Source organism: Poromitra crassiceps (genome assembly GCF_964638095.1).
Source record: "Poromitra crassiceps genome assembly, chromosome: 12".
NCBI classification, from domain to species: domain Eukaryota; kingdom Metazoa; phylum Chordata; class Actinopteri; order Beryciformes; family Melamphaidae; genus Poromitra; species Poromitra crassiceps.
The window spans coordinates 37,920,605-37,939,791 of NC_139632.1; the positions used below are offsets into that span (position 1 = coordinate 37,920,605).

Consider the following 19,187-nt stretch of genomic DNA (forward strand, 5'->3'; position numbering starts at 1 on the left):
GACCAACAGCTGCTGGAGGTCTGGAGGCAAGGCTTCTCTGTGTAACCGCACAGCGTCCAGCAGTTTTCCTTGTCGGCGGATCTCCTCTCTTGAGCGAGCAGCTTCCTCCTCGTACTCTGCTATCGTTCTTTCAAACAGTCCAAATATATCTCCAACAGCCGCAGTTAGTCGCTGCTTCACCACCGCTCTCAGCTTCTGGACTTTAGACATTTTCATTTCACACAGTGACTTTATCTCCCGAACTATTTACTGAACAACTTTATCCTTCAAAGCTCCAATATCTTCACAGCTAACGTTATCTTCACGGCTAATACAGCTAACGTTAGCTTCACAGCTAAGCCATTCACCTGAAGAGATTAGCTTCTTCTTCACCTCAGAGTTAAACGGAGCCCCTGTTCCAGTTTATATATTTGTGATAAATCATCCGCACACACGAGTCTTCTGTTTGTAAAATAAACGTATGAAAGGAAGGATAAGCGGAAAATAATACGTTACTGCTCTTTTCTGGAACGTTTGCATACAAGGGCTGCCATCTTGCGCGACGTCAGTGTGCAGGGAGAAGGCGCGCGTGAGTTACGCGTCATTCAAAAGCAACGCCCACCGCGGGTGAGAGGGTCTCAACAGGCAGTTTCTTCCACAACCACAATCTTCCAATGCTCCAGATTGAGAGAGACAGAATAAATACCACAATAATTCTAAGCTACTTGTAGATCATGTTTTATCAATGTTGGCACCACCACTGTGCTGATACAGGTGTAGTAGCCTACAACTCTCTGCTGAAGAGTGTGGAGCTCTCCTGTTTCTGTTATATTCTAGTCTGGGACAGGGATAGTCCACTTGCTTTGCCCAGGGGCCACTTTATCTTTTTAGGGTGACCTCTTAAGACCAGTCCAGGGACAACAGATGTAAAATAGCACTTCTGGCAACTCTGGCGCATTTACATTTTATGTTTATTAATGTGCATTGTCCCTGTTAAATAAACCTGGAATCAACCAATCAATCAATTAATACATGTACATAAATAAGTAAGATGTAAAAAAGAAAAGAAAAAGGAAATAAAAAAGTGAGTTTTCTGTATCAGCTTAATCATGTGATTACAAGCATCAAACCATTCCACTCCTGCGCTTCTCTCACATATAAGTACACAGTATTTTCTACTCTGAGAGTGATGTGGACCATGGTTGTCTGTGACCCACCCAATAAAGGGCTTAGCTGCGCACAATGTACATGTCATACTACATCAAATAAGCCAGAACTGTCCCAGAGACAGGTTTCATTGACGTGGTTATATTTGATAATTTACATTTCGTTATTTCATTCATTCAAATCTAGAGATAAAATGCTTGGAGTGAGGAGGGCTCAGCAATACATTGAAAAATGCGTGTTCATTTGGGAGCACTTCAAAGGAGTGAATCTTGGAGCGAATATAATTTCTGATTTGCAGGAATCTGAGCCAGTTTGTGCCGGACAACCAAAACTTTCTCATCAGTAAATCAAGGGATGCAAAATGACCATCTATGTATAGGTCTTTGATGGAAATTAGCCCATCCTCACACCAAGCATGGTTTCTGTTTATTTATTTGTTATGGATCCCCATTAGTCTGACTACTCAGACTATTCTTCCTGGGGTCCCTGCAACATACAGAAAATACAAAACAGTTACACTGCACATAACAAAACAGTGAACAATGTTCACATTAAAACCACAAGATTGTGTTCAAATAAAATAAAAATAAAATTAGATAAACTAAATAAAATTAGATAAACTAAATAATAAACATCAACAGTGTCATACAAGGGCATACTGCCCTAATAATGCACACATTTTCATGGAGAATGCACACATTTTCCATGAACATGAATATTCAATCGAGCAAGAGACTTGGAAAAGAATAGCAAAACAAAAACACTGCACTCAGACAAAACTAAGTACAATGTCTTTGCAAAGGACTGCTTCCTTTAGCTTTTTTTTAAAAGTATATTTATTGTTGATCCTGGTAAGATTTGTTGGTAGCCTATTCCAATGGGAAACAGCTCTATACATGACAGTTTTCTTAAGTGCGTTGGTTCTTGGAAGAGGTAAAGTAAAGCGCAGGCCTGTGGCCTGTCTGGTGTCATAGCCATGTCTGTTACATGTGGAGATTAGTTGTGAAAACAAGCAATAAGGTTGACGCAAGATACAGATGTTTTTCAAATATATAATTAAACTACTGTCTGACCATGGAGCCAAAAAAGGTGTGATTGAAACAAATTGGCGTGTGGACACAAACAACTGGTAGATTCAAAACACTCCTGACTTGGTTTAAAATGCTGACAGTTTTTCATGACAAAGCTTAAATTGAAATCTCCTAAGGTCCCAGGTTTCTCTAACTTAGCAAATAGCATGGCAGGCAAGGAGGAGTTGACAATGATGCCGGCCTCTATTTTTAGCCACAGGGGGCATACTATTCACACCATTGACTAAATGTACACTATAGTGGTTATAGGCTACATCTTATACCATACTAGACACAAACACGTGTCTTGGTTTCGTGTTCATGCGACTGATGATCATTTCCATTTTGACAAATGTTTTAACATGTTAATGCACAAAGTACATAATTGCATAAACACTCAAATCCCCCCTCCACCAGATGGCAATTAAATGTTTACTTTCCTGTGTGGACTATCATGTGTTTGTTCAAGTCTCCTTTTTGACCAAAACCTTTACCACAGACTGAGCAAAGAAATTCTTTGTCTCCTGTGTGGACTATCATGTGTAACTTCAATGTTCTTTTATGAGCAAAACCTTTACCACAGACTGAGCAATGAAATTGTTTCTCACCTGTGTGGACTATCATGTGTGTCTTCAAGTTTACTTTTTGACCAAAACTTTTACCACAGACTGAGCAATTAAATTGTTTCTCATCTGTGTGGATTATTATGTGTCTATTCAAGTTTACTTTACGACCAAAGCTTTTACCACAGATTGAGCAAATAAATTGTTTCTCTCCTGTGTGGATTGTCATGTGTTTGTTCAAGTCTCCTTTTCGAGCAAAACCCTTACCACAGACTGAGCAAATACATTGCTTCTCTCCTGTGTGGACTAGCATGTGTTTGTTCAAGTCTCCTTTTACAACAAAACCTTTACCACAGACTGAGCAATTAAATGGTTTGTCTCCTGTGTGGGCTATCATGTGTGAGTTCAAGTTTCCTTTCTGACAAAAACCTTTACCACAGACTGAGCAAATAAATTGTTTCTCTCCTGTGTGGATCATCATGTGTGTCTTCAAGTCTCCTTTTCGAGCAAAACCTTTACCACAGACTGAGCAAATAAATTGTTTCTCTCCTGTGTGGACTATTATGTGTTTGTTCAACTCTCTTTTGAGACCAAAACCTTTACCACAGACTGAGCAAAGAAATTGTTTGTCTCCTGTGTGGACTATCATGTGTGAGTTCAAGCTTCCTTTGTGACCAAAACCTTTACCACAGACTGAGCAATTAAATGGTTTGTCTCCTGTGTGGACTATCATGTGTGACTTCAACTGTCCATTACGACCAAAACATTTACCACAGACTGAGCAAATAAATTGTTTATCTCCTGTGTGGACTAGCATGTGTGACTTCAAGCTTCCTTCGATTCCAAAACCTTTACCACAGACTGAGCAATGAAATGGTTTCTCTCCTGTGTGGACTATCATGTGTGTCTTCAAGTATGTATTAGCAAAACTTTTACCACAAACTGAGCAGCAACTGAAGTGTTTCTTTCCAAGAACTTTGCTGTTTTTCTGTGAGTCTAAACCTGAATGAGGTTCAAGAGGTTGCATCCATTCTTCATCACTGTCTTTAGTGTCAGGTTCAGAAGAGTCTGAAATCTTGTCATCACTAGTTGGTTGTAAATTACTAGCTGGATATAGGTTCCTGGCTGGTTCTGATACTCCACAGTCCTCTCCATCAGCTTCTGTTTTCATCTGTTCAGTTGAGCTGCTGGCTAGAGGCTCTGCCTCTCTGTTCTCCTTAGATTGGCTTTGATGAAGCTGTGAGGACTGAGGTTTCTCTTCCCCATAATCACTCTTCACAGAGACAGCAGTGAATGGGAACTTTGTGATATCAGCCTCCTCCAGCCCTTGAAGCTGCTCTCCCCCCTGACTGATCCAGCATTCCCCCTGTTCATATTTAATGTGTGGGAGCTCTGGGTCTCCCTGAAGTTGCTCTTCCTCCTGGCTGATCCAGAGTTCCTCCTGTTCATCTATAATGTGTCGGGGCTCTGGGTCCTCCTGAAGTTGCTCTTCCTCCTGACTGATCCAGAGTTCCTCCTGTTCATCTATAATGTGTCGGGGCTCTGGGTCCTCCTGAAGTTGCTCTTCCTCCTGACTGATCCAGAGTTCCTCCTGTTCGTCTTTAATGTGTGGGAGTTGACGGGGCTCTGGGTCCTCCTGGTCCAGACTGGGGCTCCACTCCTGCTGCCCAGGGTAAACTTCTTTAATGACCAACAGCTGCTGGAGGTCTGGAGGCAAGGCTTCTCTGTGTAACCGCACAGCGTCCAGCAGTTTTCCTCGTCGGCGGATCTCCTCTCTTGAGCGAGCAGCTTCCTCCTCGTACTCTGCTATCGTTCTTTCAAACAGTCCAAATATATCTCCAACAGCCGCAGTTAGTCGCTGCTTCACCACCGCTCTCAGCTTCTGGACTTTAGACATTTTCATTTCACACAGTGACTAGAACTTTATCTCCTGAACTATTTACTTAACAACTTTATCCTTCAAAGCTCCAATAGCTTCACAGCTAACGTTATCTTCACGGCTAATGAAGCTAACGTTAGCTTCACAGCTAAGCCATTCACCTGAAGAGATTCACGCTAGCTTCTTCTTCCTCTCAGAGCTAAAGGGAGCCCCTGTTCCAGTTGATATATTTGTGATAAATCATCCGCACACACGAGTCTTCTGTTTGTAAAATAAACGTATGAAAGGAAGGATATAAGCGGAAAATAATACGCTACTGCTCTTTTCTGGAACGTTTGCATACAAGGGCTGCCATCTTGCGCCACGTCACTGTTGTGCAGGGAGAGGGCGCGCATGAGTAACACGTCATTCAAAAGCAACGCCCACCGCGGGTGAGAGGGGGGGAGGGGGTCTCACCCCCATGGTCTCACCAGGCAGTTTCTTCCACAACCACAATCTTCCAATGCTCCAGATTGAGAGAGACAGAATAAATACCACAATAATTCTAAGCTACGTTCATAGCTCATATAATATAATGTATCATATCGTTAATTTCAAGCTCAATGCTTACCCAGAGAAAAGGTACAGCACTGAAAATGTAACAAGCAATAGTTTTTTAAACATCTTTATTTTAAAAGTTGAAAAACCCAGGCGCTTTAGTCCCAAACTTCAATGCTCCTGGCCAATCCCGGCGCCACAGGGCGTGGTTATTGCTTATCCTGTGTGGGGTTAGAAATCACGCCGTAGGCGTAGCCAGAGGGCGTAGCCATCCTGCGCGACGTCACTGTGTAAGCGCGCTTGAGTTATACGTCATTCAAAAGCCACGCCCACCGTGGGGAAACCAGGCTGGCGGATTCACATTTAGCGCCAAGTTTGATGTAAATAAACCGAAGGCTAGAAGGGACCTGTTGGACAGGCTTGTATTGTATTGTATTGTGGCTATTGGGAATTCTTGCAAACTATTGTTTGTTAACTGTACTAGCTAATGTATTTAGCCATTCGCCTATGATGAGTGTTTTGTAAAGTAGCACACACACCAGCAGACATGAGCTGCTCTGCTTGGGCAATGGAACAACAGACAGAGCCGACACAAGCTAACGCTGACTAGCTAGCTAGTAAAGTAACGTTAACGCCAGGAATCTCAAACCAAGTGCTACAACGAGGATACGATTACAAGGGAAATGGTAAGGACAGATAATGATTTTGGTAACGTTGTATCTACATACAGACTCCAAACAGGGCAGTATCCTGTGTGTTGGCCTGCTAGCTAGAACATTAAAAGAACACTGCCGATTGTCAACCAGCTTTTACTCATTACAGTATCATTACAGCATCAGTAGTATATAGCGTTATATCAGAAAACTGTAAGCAGTTTTGTAGTCATTAATTTAGAGAGTTGATTTGAGTGAAGTTGTCGACCAGTATTCATGCACAAATGACATCACTGACTGGTCCACAACTTAACTCGAATAACTCAACTAGACTAAACTAAATTTTAGTTTGATCAGCAGTCTGTCTTTACATCTAATGTTACCTAAATGTTGTTCCCAGAGAAGGAGTCTTGCTCCAAGTCAGGTTGCCAAACGGAAGCAAGGGGGGGACTCGTCCGAAGAGGACGACTGGACGCCTGCTGCTGGGGATGTAAGTTAAGCTTATTGTTTTTCCTCCGCTTGTAATGCAGTTGACTGTAGCATTGAAACCATCAATGCTGTGCATTGCTTGGCAGACACTCCTGACAAGTCCCGTTGTCTTGTGTATGGTTAGAGCATACTGTAACAAAGACTTGTTCACCAAATGCCATTAAAAAAAATCGACCAATTAAAAGTTTACTGGCTTATTTGGAGAATGTACACACCTGGTGGAGCATGACTTTAAATCTCAGTTCAACTTGGAATTGGTTAGTTGACTATGAAAAATGATTGCGCTGCTCATTTAACCACCTCTATGCCGAATTTCCACAAAATGAAACTCAACCCAAAGAAATGTAAAGTCTTACATGTCAGTCACATTGAAGCATCCACCCGCCCTGCCGAGTCTCTCCATTGACCAGAACATCCTGGAAGTCTGTGACAGTGGGGCTCACCACCATCCAGAGTCATTTATAATGGGACAACCGGGTGGACCACATGGTGACACAGGAAGCTCTTTGCTCTGCGTCGCCTGGAGAAATTTGGTGTGCGAGACCCAGAACTTGATAACATCTACACAGGCTACGTGCGCCCGGTGATGGAATATGCAGCCCCTGTCTGGCACAGTTCCTTGACTAGTACAGACAGACCAGGCAACAAGGCAGGAAACCAGAAACAGGCTTGTCAAATCATCCTCAGCCAGAGCTATTCAGGGTATCCAGGCTCTCTGCACTCTCGGATTGTGCACTCTATCAGAGATGCACTCAGCTGTCTCTTGGCTTTGCAAGAAAGCTGGGTAACACTTTACAATAAGGGTACATTAATTAAGGGATAATTAATGCTGAGTTAATGCTTAATGAGCACGAATTAACCCTTAATTAACCAGGCTAATAAAGCTTAGTAAACACTGATTAACCCTTAAAGACCCCCTAAATACAAAAAATAAATCAAATCAAATGAAATAAAAATATACTAAAAACTCTGATCTGAAGTAATGGTCTACCAGGAATGTATCCTTTGCACTTTGTAACTGTAATATCTAAATAAAGCTTTACTTGCTTATTTAATTTTAGTTACACACTTTCTCCATCATGCCACCTGTTCAACAAACTGACAAAGGAAGATTTGATGAGTGAATACGAGTGTTGATGAAAGCTACTGCGATGTGATGTGATTTGAATAGTGTGTTGTGTTTTCGCAGGGAAAAAGAAGGAAACGTGATCATGAAATCAGAGAAAGCCACATTTCTCCCTTCAGAAAGCCTCTGACCCAGCTGACCAACCGGCCTGCATGTACAGACGGTGAAAAGCATGTAAGTCAAAGTGAACCTTGCGTAATGTTTGTATGCTGCAAAAATGTTGAAATTGTCGCGATACTTTGCGATGAGCTTTGCTCTTTCTGCTTACTATTTTCTGCAGGAGGCATTTATTCGAAGTATCCTCTCCAAGCCATTTAAAATTCCTATTCCAAATTACACAGGTAACATTTCCCTCCTCACTATTGCTCTCCTTATCACTTTTATGTCTCCAGTAAATATTGAGGAATGATTTTCCGCTCCTCTCACAGGCTCATTGGGAATCAGGGCACTTGGGCTGAAGCGTGCAGGCGTAAGGCGGGCACTCCACGACCCGCTTGCAGAGGATGCGTTGGTTCTTTATGAGCCGCCGACTTTGGGCACTCATGACCTGATCAAAGCAGACAAGTGAGTTTAAAAACATGGCGTTGAAAATTCAACAGTTATGATGCATGTCTTCCAGAAGCCATGTTTTACTTGGAGATCTCTCCAGGGAAAACAACGCGATGCACTTGCACTGTGCGACTTCATTCATTGGCGCTCTGAATGGCAGCGAGAAGTAACTGTTTTTTAAACTGGTTGAACTTGAATACTCAGAAATCATAGGGGGCCTCCGGGTAGTGTAGCAGTAGATTCCCTGCCTACTGCCTACCCACCAACCACGAGGGTCGCAGGTTCATCCCCCGTGTTACCTCCGGCTTGGTCGGGCATCTGTCCATACAGGCACAATTGGCCGTGTCTGCAGGTGGCAAACCGGATTAAAGTCGAACTGAACCTGTTCGTCGTGTGCATAATGAGTCCGTTTCAGACTGAAAACATAGTTTGTCTAAGATGACAGGTTGAGAGGTGGGTCATAGTATCATGTCGATGATTTTATTTGACAATTCTGGGGACTGGATTGGCTTTGGCCAATCCTGGCGTGTTCCGCCTCCAAATCGAGTGGGATTCAGTGTGTTGTGGCGCTCCCCTCGGGAAGAGCCTTTTGACGGGAGGTTAGTGGCTGAGGGGAGCTCAGAGAGCCACAGGCAGTCAGCTGCCTTTGTGTTGCCGAGCGGAGAGTGCAGCACGTCGGCCTGGAATCTCCGAAGTGCGACCCCTGACAACCAAGCTCTCGGATGCACGCGCCATTATCGCTGCTGTAAATACGATATCCCTGGAATGCGCGTTTTAACGAGCCAGTTACATTTCTTTGCATTCTTAGAGATTATAGTTTTTGTTTTTTGTTCATGTTTCTAACAATTGGCCAAGTTAGTAGTTAGTTTATGGGATAGGAATTCTGCCAGATGACAGGCACTAGGCATCATTTTCTACTTCATTTGGAAGAGAAAATTATCCTGAAATGAAGATTTGATTGACAGCTGCATGTCGTGATATGATTGGTTGAAATGGGGTAGACATTTGATAGTACTAGGTGGTCAGCAAACTATACATTACTGTTATCAATGAAATCTTGAAAAATGAACTTTTGATGTGAAAAAGTGTGATAAACTAAAGAAATTAGATTTTTGTGATTTTTTTTTCCCATACATTATTAAATAGGTGCACTGCATACCCAGGTATTTGAACTAAAAGAAAAGAAAAGTCATTTTTGGGTTCAGCTCGACTTTAAGAGTAGGCTACGTGTCCAGCTCGCTGCACTAGTGCCTCCTCTGGTCGGTCGGGGCGCCTGTTCAGGGGCAGGGGAGCTGGGCGGAATAGCGTGATTCTCCCACGCGCTACGTCCTCCCTGTGAAACTCCTCGCTGTTTAGGAGACAGTTTGTAGTTGTATTTTGCTTCCTCACTCCGTGTGTGGAGAAGACTTACCGTCCGTGACGCATTAATGTCACTGCTGTGACAACATCGATGTTGTGAGTTTTCACGATGGACATAACGGAACTAACGCCACAGCTGACCACCTTCACCCAAACCCACCCCCCCTTTGTTTGCGGACCGAGCGACGTACTTCCTTTTTCTTTGCGGTCTATTCAAGAGGTTAATTGTCCGCGGTCGCAAGTCCCTTTTATTCGCAGATATCTGACAGTCTATGTGTAAAGTTTCATATTAAAATGTGCAAGATAAAAGGTCCAAATACCTTATGAAAGTGCCTTTGATAAGAGAAAGTAGCGGTGAGCCGCTTGGGCGACGGTACCACAGAAGAAGAATATACCATGAAGGAGAAAGGCCCTGTAAAACTAGCGCGGGCTAAACGTTCAGAGAGGACTGGTCAGCTTTGGGGATTTCAGCTCGCACCTTTTTCACCAGCAATAACGTCACTTCCCTGACTCTGGTAAGGAAACGGCTATAGTGAACCATTCAAACAAGATGTCTCTAGAAAGATAAGAAGTTTGACTTGTGGTTTCAGCCATTAAACCGAGTGGAAACAGCACTTGATCATTTGTAGCAGGTGTTGAAACAGAATTTTGATAGAATATTGTCAAAAAAGTGGTCAGGTTTGGCGACGGTGACACCAGTTGGTGTTGTGTAACTGCATTTGCTCTTGTCCAGGGAAAAACTGCCGGTCCATGTCGTCGTGGATCCAATCTTGGGAAAAGTGCTCCGACCCCATCAGAGAGAGGTAAACCCCCTCACACTTTAACCGGGTTGTCGTGCATGGATAAGTGGCTCAACAATGGCTGCCTTTCATTGATTGATTTTGTGTGTGCAGGGGGTGAAGTTCCTGTGGGACTGTGTGACGGGGAGACGCATCGCCGACTCGTACGGCTGCATCATGGCTGACGAGATGGGTCTGGGGAAGACCTTGCAGTGCATCACCCTCCTGTGGACCCTGCTGCGCCAGAGCCCCGACGCCAAGCCGGAGATCGACAAGGCCATCGTGGTCTCGCCTTCCAGCCTGGTTCGCAACTGGTACAACGAAGTGGCAAAGTGGCTGGGGGGACGCATCACGCCGGTCGCCATCGACGGGGGCTCAAAGGAGGAGATCGACAAAAAGCTGGGTCAGTCGCTCCCTCCTCTTCTGTCTCAATCGGCACTATTTTCGGTTGTAAAAATCTGAAAGAAATTCAGGACAAATCCACCATCGAGACACTCTTAGAGTTAGAAAGAACCAATTTACGCTTTCTTTCTCTTTCTTTTTTGCATTCTGGTCCGTTGAAGCTGCTGTCTGTGGAATAATGTGTATTATTATATTATATTATTATATTATCTTATTTTCTCGTAATTTTGGGAAGCCAAAATTGTGTAATTGAAATTTTAAAATTCAAATGAATTGCACAGCCCTACGTTTAACCAGTTATCCACAGGAATGAGGAAAACATGCCACCAAACAATAAAAAAAAGAATACCCATAAATACAAGGTAGGTACATTACTAATAGCTGTTTTTAACAAAGGGTTTTAGGGTGGATTTTTCCTTAGAAATGCAGGCTTTTGAAAATATCAGAATAATTGTGCCCGCTTGTTAATTGCCTTGATTTGTGTTCCCCAGTGAACTTCATGACTCAGCGTGGCTTGAGGGTGCCCACTCCAATCTTGATCATTTCCTATGAGACATTTCGCCTGCACGCTGAGGTTCTGCACAAGGGCAACGTTGGAATTGTCATCTGTGATGAGGTACTTACTTAAGCCACTTCATTGACCTCTTCCATTGATTACATCAGTGGTTCTCAACTGGACTAGCCTCAGGACCCCCATTTTTCCTTACTCATTAGTCGCAACCCAAATTTTGGATTTTTTTTTAATAACACACAAAATGGTGCAGTAATACACAATGTCTTCATGCACAGTTAAAACATGAAATAAACAAAAAAAAAGTGCAACTATGGCAAAAAAAACAACAGCAATGAAATAAAAAGCTAGACTTCTCCTATATGTTAAAAAAGGTTAAACTGGTGACGCTCATCAAGTTTTAAGAATCTGAATTCTTTCACTAAAACAAGTCGAGACAACATTTGGGGATATTTGGAGCTATTCCCCCCAGTGAATCAGTTAAGCCTATACACACTGCAGAGAGATTAACAAAGTAGAGAGTACAAGCAGAAATAGATCTGAATGTACAAACAGGGAAGTGTAGCATGTATTAGCATCTGTAACTGTGGGGACGCAGTTTTCACCAAAATAGAAAAACTACATAATGGGGCTTTAAGGTTAGAGTAAAATACCAGGGTAAGCCAATCAGAGGCAGAGTAGGGTGGGCCATGCCTTCGCCATAGTAGGAAGTGTACTGCTTCATGGTATGTCCTTCAAAATAAAGGCACAGCATAAACGTTGTTTTTATTTATTAATTTCCCTACCGGTGTCCGCAACCCGCTCAAAATGGCCCCACGACCCAGGTTTGGGTCGTCAGTTGAGAAACCCTGGATGAGATTATGTGCCCGTAACAATTGTGCATGCTACAGGGTCATCGGCTGAAGAACTCTGACAACCAGACATACCAGGCCCTAAACGCCATGAAAGCCCAGAGGAGAGTGCTGATATCAGGCACCCCAATCCAGAATGATCTGCTGGAGTACTTCAGCCTGGTGCACTTTGTTAATCGTGGGATTCTTGGTAAGCAGTCACACACAAACACGGTTCAAACATGCGTCACTTATTTTCTGCTCTCTTCCTGATTTTGTGTGTGTGTGTGTGTGTATGTGTGTGTGTGTGTGTATGTGTGCCTGTGCGCGTGCGTGTTTTCTCTCCTGGATGTCAGGTACCGCCCAGGAGTTTAAAAAGCGGTTTGAGCTTCCTATCCTGAAGGGCCGAGATGCAGCCGCCAGTGATAAAGACAGACAGGCCGGAGAGGAGAAGCTCAAGGAGCTGATCCGCATTGTCAACAGGTGAGCTAAAGGGAACAGGCGGTTAGAAGAGTTAGGACATCCAGAAAGGTTTCACATCAGTGTTTTGTAGTTTAAACCTTGTGCTGTTTGTTTGTAATCTCATTTATTTTTAGTGTAGTGTTTCTTGTTTTATTTCCTCCTTTCATATTCCTCTCCGCCGGGTGCAGCCTGGATGGGATTGTGTCTGTCTGTCTGTCTGTCTGTCATCTGTCTGTCTGTCTGCCTGCCTGCCTGCTAGAGCCCTGCACGGGCCTCAGATCTAGGCCCTAGTCCGGGCCCTACATGTTCGGGCCCGAGCCCGATGTGAGCCCTACGGCTTGTCAGAATTTCAGGCCCGAGCCCGGACCAGAATGTAGGGCTCTGCGGTCCGCAGCTAATCTCGCATACTACTGAACCAATCAGCCGAATATGTTCTGTGCACATGTATGCAACAACAACCTCTCGTGGTTGGAGTGATTCATAGTTTTGGAAAAGCCTATTTTATTGACTTGTTTTATACCGTCATTATTACCCTCCTCACTCCTCCAGCCAGCAGGTGATCAACGGCAGTCGGTTGGAAACACATACTGTATATAATGGTTGGAAAGCTACTCACTGTAGCTTGCAAGTTGAGGACAGAAAGTTGTGTTAGCGGTTGTGTGTCGATGAAGAGCAGTCTTGCAGGCTAATTGGCTAACGCTAAGCTAGCAGAGTGGGTGAGGGAGCGGCAGTGTGGCTGGTGGATACATTTTGTGAAAAATAAATACATTCTGCAGTCTTTCAAGCAAAGACGAGTTCCTGACGGAGATCTGCACTCTTACTGAGTGCACTTTTTGTTGTTCACTCTTTTTATGCTTTCGTATACACTGTCAATACAGGTGGTCTCATTTTTCAATTGGGAAACACACTTTGTACAGAAAGCATTTCCTGCGCATACATTGTACCGAGTCTTCGGAAACATCTGGTGTGAAATGATTGTTTTCAGGAGCTGGTCCAGTTTACCATCATCTCAGTTTACCATCATCTCAGTTTACCATCATCTCTTCACTCTTCAGACAGACTGAAACCTCCACTAATAAAGGCGTGTTCTGTCTTGTAACAGGTGCTTGATAAGGAGAACATCCGACATCCTCTCCAAGTATCTCCCTGTGAAGATTGAGCAGGTGGTCTGCTGCAGGTATTGTTCATAGGGTTTATAGTATAAAGTCTGATACCAAAACGGATTCACCATTTAAAAATGACTACTCTTATAAAATGATTCTTGCTGGCACATTGAAAATCCATACAACTCAATAGTACCATTCGATCAACAATGGTGATACATTAGCCAAGTAGTGAGTATTATTTTTGAACTAATCAACGTTTGTATATTTGTAAGTATTGAGCAAAATCGGACAATTCTTTTAAAATGGTTATAGTGTTTTCATTGATTGATGTAGCTCATGTTTTCATTGATTGATGTAGCTCATGATTTTGGTTGTATCTGTTTGCCGCAGGCTGACCCCTCTCCAAAAGGAGCTGTATAGGCAGTTCCTGAGGCAGGCCAAGCCCATTGAGGCGTTGCAGGAGGGCAAAATAAGTGTCTCCTCCCTGTCCTCCATCACATCGCTCAAGAAACTGTGCAATCGTAAGTGTCTAAACTCAGTGTCTAACCCACTCTGTCTCACTGAGTGTCTGAACTCAGTGTGTAACCCACTCTGTCTCACTGAGTATCTGAACTCAGTGTGTAACCCACTCTGTCTCACTGTGTCTAAACTCAGTGTGTAACCCACTCTGTCTCACTGAGTGTCTGAACTCAGTGTCTAACCCACTCTGTCTCACTGAGTGTCTAAACTCAGTGTCTAACCCACTCTGTCTGTCTCACTGAGAGTGGTGCTTTGTTGGTAAGAAGTATTGAATGTGGTGTTGTGCCTCAGACCCGGCTCTTATCTATGAGAAGTGTGTGGAGGGTGAAGAAGGCTTTGAGGGGGCTCTGGATCTCTTCCCGCCCGGCTACTGCACTAAAGCCGTGGAGCCCCAGCTGTCCGGTAAGAACCTTCACTCATCAGGGCTGTGGAGCCTCGGGCTCTCACAGACGAGTGGACTACTAGTCGACACTGTGCATCACAGTTGACTAATTGTTCATCTGTGGTTTTAGGAATAAACAATATAAATAAAATGAACATAGATTTGATTGAACCATCATTTTCTACATGATAGCGCCATGTCAAACAGTCGCTATCTCCAGCTCAGACAAGTTGCTGGGGTTTAGTGGCTCATTTGTAAACAGCCTCTCAGAGCCAATCAGGACTCTGCTATTTCACATACCGCCAGGTTGGTCCCGCCTACATTAGTTAACCCCTGGGCTCGCCCGCTGTGTGGCCTCGCCCGCAGCTCAGCTGAATTCTGCATTGTGCCTTTTTCAGAATCAGAATCAGAAAGACTTTAATGATCCCCGGGGGGAAATTGGGACAGGTTACAGTAGCTCGCACTCAGAACACAACATAGCATAAAATAAACAGTAGTCAAATGCGATAGTAAGCAAAATAAGTAGAGTACGTATAAAGTAAGCAAAATAAGTAGAGTAAGTATACATTACGTGACAATTGCAGTTATTGCACACTGGACTTATATTAAGTCGGCTTGCCCTTCACATTACACGTGGCTCAGCCAGGCACAGTTAACCTATCGGCTGGCTCAGTCTCATGGAGACTGAGCGTCTCCGAGGTGCTCTTTTAAGAGAGGCATTAAAGAGTCCAATGGCCACAGGCAGGAATGATTTCCTGTGCCTCTCCGTATTGCATCTAGGTGGGATCAGCCTCTCACTGAACGTGCTCCTGTGTTTGACTAGCACGCCGTGGAGTGGGTGCGAGTCATTGCTCATGATGGAGCGTAGCTTGGACAACGTTCTCTTCTCCGACACCGCAGTCAGAGAGCCCAGATCCAGCCCCACAGTGTCCCTGGCCTTACGGATCAGTTTGTTGAGTCTGTTGGCGTCCGCTGCCTTCAGCCTGCTGCCCCAGCACACAATAGCATACAGGAAGGCACTGGCCACTACCGACTCATAGAACATCCTCAGCATTTTTTTTTATTCTATTTCTGGATGATAAATTGTAATGAAGTGCCTTTGCTTCCAGGGAAAATGCTGGTTCTTGACTACATTCTGGCAATGACAAGGAGCACAAGTAGTGACAAGGTGGTGCTCGTATCCAACTACACTCAAACACTGGACCTCTTTGAAAAGCTGTGCAGATCTCGCAGGTGATTGGGGTTGTGGAGGAATAACTGCCATTAAAGTATGTCTGTATAAGTGATGTGAGTACCGTAGTGTATTATGAGTTAAGGCAAGCAACAAACAGTCTCCTGCTCTTTTATAGATACCTCTATGTGCGGTTGGACGGCACAATGTCCATCAAGAAAAGGGCAAAGATTGTGGAAAGATTCAACAGTCCATCAGTGAGTTGGAGCCTAAGTTTGAAATGATCATGTACCTTGAAGGAGAATTAGACGCCGCATCGAAATCTTGTCCTCTCTCTGTCAGAACCCAGAGTTCATCTTCATGCTGAGCAGCAAGGCGGGCGGCTGTGGCCTGAATCTGATCGGCGCTAACCGCTTGGTGATGTTCGATCCGGACTGGAACCCAGCCAATGACGAGCAGGCGATGGCGCGGGTTTGGAGAGACGGACAGAAGAAGACCTGCTACATCTACAGGCTGCTCTCCGTGAGTTCTATACATCTATACATCTACAGGCTGCTCTCCGTGAGTTCCATAGGCTGTAAAAGACTCCGTCATTTGAATGTATCGCTAAATTTAGTGGAGCTGTGAGAGAGCCATATTACTGCTCCCTCATTCTCAGCGGCAACCTTATGAACATCAACATGTTAATTGTCATTGGGTGCATGTCTGTCTGTCTGTCTGTGTGTGTGTGTGTGTGTTTGTGTGTGTGTGTGTGTGTGTCTGTCTGTGTGTGTGTGTGTCTGTGTCTGTCTGTCTGTGCTTGCAGACGGGGACGATAGAAGAGAAGATCCTCCAGAGGCAGGCCCATAAGAAAGCCCTGAGCAGCTGTGTGGTGGATGAGGAGCAGGACGTGGAGCGACACTTCTCCCTGGGGGAACTGAAAGAGCTGTTCTGCCTCAACGAGGAGACCTTCAGCGACACACACGACAAGTAAGACAAGATCCTTCAGCGACACACACGACAAGTAAGACAAGATGACATACTGTACACCCACAAGATATGGATGGACTACAGTTTGACTGATATGGGGCTCTGAAGGCCTGTAGCAATACTTTTGGATTGAAGCGACTGAAAGACGATGTTCATTCAGTGTTTCCTCCTAATGTTACAAACATTAAAGTCGAACTGAACCCGTTGGTCACGTGCGTCGCAGTCCGTTTCAGACTGAAAACATAATTTGTCTGAGATGACAAGTTGAGAGGCGGGTCATAGCATCATGTCGATGATTTGATTTGACAATTCTGTCGACTGGCTTTGGCATTGGTCACTCATGGCGTGTTCCACCCCCAAATCGAGTGGGATTCAGCGTGTTGTCGTGCTACGCGAGTGGGATCCGCGGACTACCAGGCAGCCAGCTGCTTCGTGCGGAGCAAGCGGACAATCCGATGCATGGGTGCTGCCCGCCCGCCTGGAATCTCCGAGGGCAGACCCCTGACAACCACGCTCTCAAGCGCGCACCTTTTACACTATTTCTGTAAATTCGATATCCCTGGAATGCACCTTTTAACGAGCCAGTTACATTTCTTTGCATTCTTAGAGATTATAGTTTTTGTTTTTTGTTCATGTTTCTAACAATTGGCCATGGTAGTAGTTAGTTTATGGGATAGGAATTATGCCAGATGACAGGCACTAGGTGCCATTTTCTACTTCATTTGGAAGAGAAAATTATCCTGAAATGAAGATTTGATTGACAGCTGCATGTCGTGATATGATTGGTTGAAATGGGGTAGAAATTTTATAGTAGTAGGTGATGTCAGCAAACTGTACATTACTGTTATCAATGAAATCTTGAAAAATGAACTTTTGATGTGAAAAAGTGTGAAAAACGAAAGAAATTCGATTTTTGTGATTTTTTTCCCCATACATTATTAAATAGGTGCACTGCATACCCAGATATTTGAACTAAAAGAAAAGAAAAGTCATTTTTGGGTTCAGCTCAACACAACGCAAAATCAAATACCACAGCAGACAGGCAACTAGCACGTACTATATGTTCTGCACCTGCGTGAGACCTGATTGATGAAACAAAGCAGTATTTGCCTATCATTTCGCTCACTTAAACGGTTTCGTAATATAGCTGCTTCTAATCGAGAATGTGAACTCCCAAACATGGGAATACTTTGAATATGACATCACGTGATACTAGTGAAGAGTCAACCGCGCAGGTCTAGATTTTAAATTAGTAATACAAAAAAAAATATATACACCTTTAGACATATTTTGGGATTTTTATAAACATATTTTTAACAATAGCCAAAAAACAGAGTACATTCCAAAACAGCTCATTCCAAACCTTTTCCAGGCCGGGAAAACCGTTTTTCAAATTCCAGAACTTTTATGACCGTGGGAACCCTGATAGCCTCAGATTAAAATCCTCAATTGTCATTTCACATACAAAGTCAAATGTGTACAGAACCAAAACATCTAACTGCATGCACATCGGACTGTATCTGCCTCCTAAACAGCCTCTCTTGCTCCCACTTGTGGCCTTGTCAGGTTCCGCTGTCGGCGCTGTGTTAACGGCAGGCAGGTGCGACCTCCTCCGGACGAGTCGGACTGCACCAGCGACCTCTCCCAGTGGCACCACTGCACCGACAAGAAGGGCCTGAGGGACCCGGTGCTCAGAGCCTCCTGGGACGCCGCCGTCTCCTTCGTCTTCCACCAGCGCTCTCATGAGGACCAGAAGGGGCTCGTCTAGCAGGAGACGCACGGAGAGAACAATGTCCCCATCCATTCTTTCTGTCCCTCCATGTAAATACTGCTTTACAGCTTATTTATTTCCGTTTACATTCATGTTTTCTGTTGCAGTGAGTTTTAATTGAAATAGAAAACAAATAAAAGGGTTGAGAATGATTGTTAATCCATCAGGATCACATTTATTGGCACAAATGTTACAAAGGTCTGTAAAGCGCAACAAATACCCTTTTCATGGGCTGGAAAAAGCAACAAATAATTCTTCCGCTGTAGGCCAAGTGCCAAAACGCATAAACACTGTTATAACTGTCCATGAACAATGGAGACAGGACACCTTTTGGATTTGAGATATCAATAATGGTCATTTCCACCGCATGGTACTGCATCGTACAGCTCGTCTCAACTCGGCTTTACTCCGCTCTCGACCTGATAGTGTCTGCTCCGCCCACAACTGGTCGTCATAGCGAGCGCACATCTTCCCTCTGCTTGTAACGTTAAAATTAAATCCCTGCACGGAACCTTTAAACTGTTATGAAATGCTGGTGCCTCTATATCAGGGGTGCCCAACCTTTTTTGACCCAAGATCTACCTTTCAAGTAGCCAGCCTCCCGAGATCTACCAGTCCAGTTTCAACATCGCAAACGCACACACATCGTTTCCAGCCTGCAGTAACTAACCTCACAACACTTTCTCGTTGTGCCACAACCACTTGACATTAGGGCTGTGAATCTTCACTGGCCTCACGATTCGATTACGATTCAGAGGGCTACGATTCGATTCGATTATCTTTAATTTCCCCCCCCCCAATACACGATTTATTTTTACTTTTTTCTCACTGTGTGGCTACTTTTAAAATAAAAGTGCATTTGGAATTGCATTGTATTATGATCCATAATTAAAATAAACAACTGCATGTACTTC

General features: G+C 44.0%; 1 protein-coding gene across 1 annotated transcript; it reads left to right on the forward strand.

Moving 5' to 3' along the window:
- The first annotated feature begins 5,760 nt into the window (after nt 1-5,760).
- On the forward strand, nt 5,761-19,173 carry LOC310786475 (DNA repair and recombination protein RAD54-like). Its single transcript, XM_083647699.1, has 18 exons — nt 5,761-5,881; nt 6,249-6,338; nt 7,527-7,637; nt 7,744-7,804; nt 7,892-8,027; nt 10,105-10,174; nt 10,265-10,553; nt 11,044-11,168; nt 11,954-12,104; nt 12,250-12,376; nt 13,458-13,532; nt 13,852-13,982; nt 14,272-14,382; nt 15,472-15,595; nt 15,712-15,790; nt 15,876-16,055; nt 16,339-16,502; nt 18,069-19,173. Exons 1-18 carry the CDS (start codon nt 5,879-5,881, stop codon nt 18,268-18,270), a joined length of 2,229 nt encoding a protein of 742 aa, XP_083503825.1. The 5' UTR covers nt 5,761-5,878; the 3' UTR covers nt 18,271-19,173.
- The last annotated feature ends 14 nt before the right edge of the window (nt 19,174-19,187 follow it).